The sequence below is a fragment of the Cebus imitator genome, unplaced genomic scaffold (genome assembly GCF_001604975.1).
Source record: "Cebus imitator isolate Cc_AM_T3 unplaced genomic scaffold, Cebus_imitator-1.0 Scaffold517, whole genome shotgun sequence".
In the NCBI taxonomy this organism is placed as follows: Eukaryota; Metazoa; Chordata; class Mammalia; order Primates; family Cebidae; genus Cebus; species Cebus imitator.
In genome coordinates this window covers 905,961-913,705 of record NW_016107832.1, presented here as the reverse complement: position 1 = coordinate 913,705, position 7,745 = coordinate 905,961, and the positions used below count along the sequence as shown (strand labels likewise).

At 40.6% G+C, this 7,745-nt stretch overlaps 1 protein-coding gene across 10 annotated transcripts in view; it reads left to right on the top strand.

Moving 5' to 3' along the window:
* The window catches only part of ARHGEF6 (Rac/Cdc42 guanine nucleotide exchange factor 6), a 113,807-nt gene that overhangs the window by 35,297 nt on the left and 70,765 nt on the right, over positions 1 to 7,745 (top strand). For all 10 annotated transcript variants that reach the window (XM_017514143.2, XM_017514142.2, XM_037733343.1 and 7 more), the window contains 2 exons: positions 813 to 937; positions 2,336 to 2,537. In XM_017514143.2, coding sequence (XP_017369632.1) covers positions 813 to 937; positions 2,336 to 2,537 — 327 coding nt within the window. The remainder of the gene's footprint in view (positions 1 to 812; positions 938 to 2,335; positions 2,538 to 7,745) is intronic.

Here is a 7,745-nt window from a genome sequence, read left to right as displayed (position 1 = left end):
CAAGGAGGTGAAAGTTAAAACCCACAGCATCAAGGAAATTACTTGGATACTGAGCTTGTCGCCTAGGGAATGTTTGGGCTTTAGACTTTTGCAGTTTATATCTTTTAAAAATAAATGGAGAGGAAAAGAACCCTTATTTAAATTTGTCAAAAAGCCAGCTCCTCTCTTTTGTATACTCTCAACAAACTGAAAACATCCAGCTCAGCTCTGGCCTGGTCAAATTTCACAAGGTTTCAAGGAAGAGAAGACTCTTGAATCTGCTTGTTAAAAAAAAATTATTCTAGTGTCAAGACTGCATCTTTCCCAAACGCATCTCTCTCCCTCTCATTCTCCACCCCACCCCACGCACATCAGGGAGATTTTACATTATATGTGCCACACATATTGTTACGTGTAAGAAATGAGCCACTGAGTTATGGGCCAAAAAACAAAGAGAGAAATTTGAAATATTTCAAAGTAATAAGAGCCACAAACAGCTGTTTGGTACCCAATATAGTTCTGCCTTGGATAACAGGGCATACTGTTGCAACTGGTTCAGGAGGGAAGAGTTGAAGGGAAATGGGTTAAGAGAAAATGTGGTTCTGTCGCTGTTTTTCATTCTACTGGAGCACGATGGCCAGTAAGGTTAAGAACAGGAAGTTGGCCAACAAAAAGGGAAGGGGGACTGAAATACACTTGGCATGTTCATAATGATAACAGCTAGAATTATAGCCAGGATGCCTCTGATAATATCCCGTGAAAAATAATGTTATGTGGTACATGTTTTTCTGACCTGAGTGGTTCCTTTAACATGCGTTTTCTTCTTTTCACAGATCAGCTATCAGAAAGACCATGTGGACGTTCCTCTTCTCTTACTGCTGCTAATATTTCTCAGACAAACCCACAGGGAGCAGTTTCTAGCACAGCTTCAGGGCTGCAAAGGCAGTCAAAGACAGTGGTAAGTATAGCCCCCAATTCTCCGTCTGTTTTAAAATCCATAAAATTAGATTGATATCCTAGTTGCATCTCCATATGTGGTGAGACAGCCATCCGGTTTGTTTTGGGCATCACTGAGAAAACTAATTATAAACTGAGCACCAATTCAGGCTGGCCCGAAGGAACAAATCAAAGGCATGTGGTGGGGCAAAAATCCTGATTGAAGCTCAAGCTCTGCCCCTTATGAGAATTAGGCATGTCATTTGACTGAGAATACTATGCAAATAGAAGTTATTATGGCTACTTTCTGATGCCAGTTATTTTCCCTATCCTTTGTTTTATTAGAACTAAACAGTTCCTGACACATAATAGGCAATCAATAAATATTGATTGGTATCCTCATTATTGTCATTTTTATTTTTCTTTTTCCATTCCTAATGAGGAAGACCTGATTTTAAATATCAGCCTATGATGAACTATATTGGGATCTCCCGGTTGCCTTTGCACTTGGTCTTATTGGAAACTTTTTTGGGGTAGGAAATGCCTCATCTTCTGCTTTTGGGTGAAACCTTTATTTCTTGTCAAAAGCCACCCACTTGCAGTATCATGACCTATTACTTCCAAAGCACTTGAATATGTGGTTCTTAACCTCTTCGAGATCACAGATCCCTTTGAAAGGCTGATGAACACTATGGCTCTACACCCCTGGTACCCTCTCAAATTGTACACAAAAGCCCATGTGTATGAACTCATTGGGACAAAGATCTGTTGTGCTTATCAGATTCTCAAAGGGGTCTGTGACCTTCAAAAAGCAAGTCCGGTTTATACATGACACATGAAGAATTCCTGACTTAATATACCCATGTAATAAAACTGTACTTGTACCCACTAAATGTATAAAAATAAAAAAATGGAAAAAAGAATTTCTGACTTAGGCAACTATGGGGTATTTGATCTTTGCACATAAATAAGTCTTAGCCAAATTAAGATATCTTTTGTAATTAGGAGGTGGGAGGCAGATTTTATGGAGGGTAGGTTAGTACATCTTGGTCATAGAATTATGTGGACTGTTTGTGTGTTTAGTAGAGGCAGGGTGGAATAGCTTATCTCTCTGCTTTGTTACCTGGCTCAGTTAAATAGATATCTTTAGATAATGGGGAGGGGTGTGGAGAGAAAAATGAAAGCTATGACCCACTTCAAAATACACATTCTCCCAAATGCAAAAGTTTAGGTACTGTTTTGAGGGATTTACTAATCCCTCTGAGACCCATTCATCGACTCCTAAGTTGAAAACTCAGGACTGAGATGGATCTGGGGTTTTATCTTGGCTTACCCCACTTTATTTGCCTAAACCCATACCATTTCTACCCCTGCCTCATTTAGATGAGTGCTTAATCTGGTGTGGCTTTTGTTTCTCTAGGAGATGACGGAAAATGGAAGTCATCAGTTGATAGTAAAAGCAAGATTCAACTTTAAGCAGACTAATGAGGATGAACTGTCAGTTTGTAAGGGGGACATCATTTACGTCACTCGAGTTGAAGAAGGAGGCTGGTGGGAAGGCACATTAAATGGGAGAACAGGCTGGTTCCCTAGTAATTACGTCCGCGAAATTAAATCCAGTGGTAAGTGAAGTTTTTAAAAGCCTTTTCGATTGCGACTCTTGTACTTTCTTGGTATTCTTACTGAAAATTGTGTAGTTCTAATTGGTTAGCAGAAACTGTTTATACTTGTATGTGTATGCCAAAAATAAGACTAGAACAGAACTTGGAAAAATCTGTGATTACATATTTTGAAACAAAGTTGTATTTAGATTACATTAAGGCAGCAGAAAAATAAAAAAAGCAAAGGAATTCAAAGCTCAGACAACTGGTCCACCTTAACTGTATTCCTTTATGTCTACTAATTCTAGCCCATGTAATATAGTACATAGTCCTCACCACTCTAAAACTTATCTTGGCAGAATGCAATAATAAGAGAGGCCATGTGCTAACTTCCTTTTTTTAGCCCTAAGCCCTGTAAGCAGACCTAAGACTAAATGCCTCAGACATGAGAGATAATAATGATAGGGCTACAGGAAGCTGTCTGGCCACTTTGATTGTGAACAAGATTGCCAGAAACTCACTGCATACTGCTAGCTGTTTAACTTTTTTCGTAACAATAGTCAGAGAATAAAATTGAATTGCTCTTCAGTAGTGTTCTCTCTTTCTTTCTTTCCTTCCTTCCTTCCTTTCCTTCCTTCCTTCCTTCTCTTCTCTTCTCTTCTCTTCTCTTCTCTTCTCTTCTCTTCTCTTCTCTTCTCTTCTCTTCTCTTCTCTTCTCTTCTCTTTTCTTTTCTTTTCTTTTCTTTTGAGACAGGGTCTTGCTCTGTTGCCCAGGCAGAGTGCAGTGGCCATCACAGCTCACTGCTGCTTGGACCTCCTGGGCTCAAGTGATCCTCTTGTCTCAGCCTCCCAAGTATTTGGGACTACAGGTGCATGCCACCACACCCAGCTAACGTTTAAATTTTTTGTAGAGACAGAATCTCCCTATGTTGCCCAGACTGGTCTTGAACTCCTGGGCTCAAGTGATTTTCCTGCGTCGACCTCCCAAGGTGCTGGGATTACAGGAATGAGCCATTGTGCCTGGCCAGTCTTCAGCAGTTTTCCTTAGAGTTTTGTTTTGTTTTTTGATAATTCAGTTGCCTTTTATTATTTAAGAAAGTAGGCTCTGCTGATATTGCAAAAAAAACAGCAAACCCTTATACAGTACACATAAAACAGCATTTAGTTATTTACATTATTATATCTCTTCACTTTTCAAAAATATTTACAGAAGGTCTCTTTTGAGTGGTTAGCTCCTCAGTACATTATTTCTTTTGTAGATATCTTATTGTTTTTTTAATGCCTCAAAATTGATACTATTACTTAACAAAATTATAGGCTCACTGTAAGGAAAATGAAACATTGTGGAAATATACAGGTGACTCTTGAACAACATAGGGATTAAGGGCACTGAGCCCCCATGCAGTTGAAACTCCATGTATAACTTTTGACTCCTCCAAAACTTAACTTCTAATGGCCTACTGTTGATTGGAAGCCTTACTGATAACATAAGCAGTCACTTAACACATATTTTGTATGTTATATTATTATATACTATGTTCTTATAATAAAGTAAGCTAGGGAAAAGAAAATGTTAATAAGAAAATTATAAAGAAGAGAAAATACATTTACTATTAATTAAGTGGAAGTAAATCATCATAAAGGTCTTCATCTTCATTGTCTTCATGTATAAGTGGGATGGGCCCACCAAGTTCAAACCCATGTTGTTCAAGGATCAGCTGCATAATGTAGATAATGAAAGTTCCTCTTCTCTTTGCACCCTCCCCCAGATAACCAGAGTTAGGAGCTTTTCCCTAAAGTGTTTAAGATACAATTACTTTGGACACTTTTCTGTGTTCTATGCTGGGTTGAAAGGGGTAGCTCCTTTAATGGTGTGTATTTACTAACAGATTTATAATTATATGCCTATATGGAGACTTCTTAACAGTTTTGATTACTGGGAATCAAGAAGCTTCTGTTCAGCCCTGAAGTATTTCCACAGGCTTTGCCTGGAATTTCCTGGGTTTTGATGATATTCACAGACGATTTTTACCTCTCGCTACATCTTTCAATTGATATGATTTTGTTGTCAGGATCCCTAAATGATTTTCCAGATTTACTCTAACATTCAGTGTCTTCATCTGCAAAGCTAAAAGAGCAGTACTTTTGTACAGGAATCCCAAGCACTGTTGACAGGCCCTGGGAAGTGAACAGCACACCCTCACTTTGATGACCCTCCTTATAATGGCCCCAGGTTGTTTGTCCTGGTCTTAGGACCCTTCTTTTAAAATTTCTCCTACACTCTCTCTGGTTTAGGACTCAGCTTGGACTCATGTGGCAAGCTGCAGCTCTGATTTGAGCACTTAGGCAACCCTTAGAAGCATCTAACCCAACTGTCAAGGACAGGTCTGCATTGCTTGGGCCAGGAAATCAGTGCTAGTCAGGGAAGGCTTGGAACTAGTACAGAACAACCTCTCTCATTTAGCTTATTGCAGCAGCTTCCTAACTGGCATATCTGCCCCTGTTTTTGTCATTCCTGTAATCCAGTCTAAACTCATTACCCAGAGTAATTCTTTTAAAATGTAATTTGGTACCAGGCATGGTGGCTCATGCCTGTAATCCCAGCACTTTGGGAGACTGAAATGGGTGGATCACTTGAGGTTAGTAGTTTGTGATCAGCCTGGGCAACATGGTGAAACCCTGACTTTACTAAAAATACAAAAATTAGCTGGGCATGGTAGCGCATGCCTGTAGTCCCAGCTGCTTGGGAGGCTGAGGCAGAATAGTTTGAACTCAAGAGGCGGAGGTTGCAGTGAGCCGAGATCACACCACTGCACTTCAGTCTGGGTGACAGAGAGACTCCATCTAAAAAAAAAAAAAAAGTGTAACTTGGGTCATGGCTCCCCATTTCAAAAAAAGAAAAGGCCAAGGTCATCACAATAGCCTCCAAGGCCCTCCAGGATCTGGCCTTCCATTGCCCTTCTGGCCTCCTCTCTGATCTCTCTTCCCCTTGCTTGTTCCATTTTGGCCACACTGGCCTCTTGGCTGCCTGTGCCAGATAGGCTCCTGCGTCACTTGCTGTCCCCTTGTCTGGAGAACTCTCCAGCTATCAGCACGGCTGGCTCCCTTGCCTCCTTCAGGTCCACTCACTTGTCCACTTCACAGGAGGGCCTTTCCTGGTACCCAGGAGAAAATTTAACCCTGTCCCCACTCCCTTTATCCCCCTTCCCTGCTTAAATTTTTTGCTTATTATTTTTCTTCATCTAACATAATACAAATTTACTTCTTTATTTCATTTACTGTTTATATTTTACCATTAGAAATATAAGTACCACAAGGGCAGAGAGTTTGTTTGTTTTGTTTATGCTCAGTAAATATTTGTAAAATGAATGAATATTGCGGGGCAGGTAATTAAATTCTGTTCAGCTTGTTCACTGAATACCTCCTAGGCACTCAGGGGGTCTATAACAATCTATGCCTCATAGACCCCGTCCCCTAGGACCTTATAGTCTAGTAATCAACACAGGTCTGTACACAACTAACTAATAGGCCAGGACAGAGTAAGTAACAGAGACAGAGGACTGAGTAAGATGCTGTTGGAACAGTGAAGAAACAATTTGATTAACAATAACATAAGGAGTGGGAAAGCACTTGAATTGGGTCTCAAAGGACAGAAGAAGCTTTTGACTGGTAGAAGAAGGTTAGAGAGAATTTTTAAGTTCAAGCATGGAAGTAAGAGTGAGAGGTGGGGTGATTTGGGTTGAGAATCAGATGTGTGAAGAGAAAGAATGGGACCTTGAGCTGGAGCTACATTAAGAGGTGGTGTCAATGTCAAGTTTTAAGCAAGGGATAATGTGGTTTCTGAAGGTAGTGTAGGGGGTGGATTGGGAAGTGGTGGGGATAACCAGCAAGGATGTAGAGAAACCAGCAGAGGCCCCTGCTAAGGTCCAGGTGATCAGGATAGTGGTATGGACTACTCTGGGGATGGTGGGGAGGAAGAGAAGTGGATGGATACAGTATATACTGTTGAAATAAAAATTTTAAAGCTTGCTGATGATTCATTTTGAGGATAAGAGAACAAATGAGAACAATACTAAGTCTAGCCATCCAGCTTGATGATGAGCTCCTTAATGGCATGCAGTGTCATGCACCTAGCCAGCCCACAAAGGTTGATTTCTCTTAACAAAGGTTGATTTCTCTTGATGAGGGTGTCAATCTCTGTCCTGGACACTAGCGTGGTGGAGAACCATAAAGCATGGCTTTTGCCTTCAGGGTGTTCATACTCTAGCGTAGGAAGACATCATTAGAATACAATATGATAAGTTTAGTGATAGAGCTAAATACAGGATGCTGTGGAGAGGTGGGAGGACAAGAGAGGAACATAACTCATCTGACAGGGAAGTCAGGGGATCTTACTCATCTTTGTATGCCGTCTTGTCTCCATAGTGCCTAACATGGTGCTTTAGACATGGGAAATGTTTGATATGTGCTGAACTCCGTTAATAGAGAAGATGGGAGGAGACAGAACTTGTGTGTGCATGTCTCTCTGTGTGTCTGTGTTGGGGGGATGATTGGTATGGAAGATGATGAACTGTTTTGTATTTGAGTGGAGGTGCGCCGAGTCATAGGTCTGAAGATTTCTAGCAGGTAGTTGGCAGTATGGTTATGGAGCACAGGAGACAGATAAGAGCTGGTGGTGAGGCAACTGACAGTTTAGGTCAGTGGACGATGAGGTGTAAAATATATAGCAGAGCATCAGTGTTAGAGACAGAGAGTACATTGTGCCTGAAGAGGTTGGGGAAGGCTCTGGGGGCGATAAGACTTAAGCTGAACACTGAAACACAGGTAGGCTGTGAACAGACCCAGAAGAGAGGCGACAGCAATCTAAATCATAGTGATTGGTCAGGGAAAACAAAACACATGACAATTCTGTGGTAGGGCTGAGCAGGGTGAGCTTGAGGGACAATGGAAGGGACTAGTTTCAGGTAATAAAAATGTTTTGCTGGGAAAGTAGGTGCTTAATAAATCTTTGTTGACTTGAATTCTTTCCTACCCCAATTCTTGCCACCAACACAAAACAGTGGGTAAGCCAAAACCTATGTAGGATGCTGCCGAGGCATATTTTAAATTAAATTCTGTGTTGTGTTATGTTTGGTCTAGAAAATACTTGTCAATTTTTAATTAATTAATTAATTTCTCTCTCTCTCTCTCTCTCTTTTTTTTTTTTTTTTGAGACGGAGTTTCGCTCTT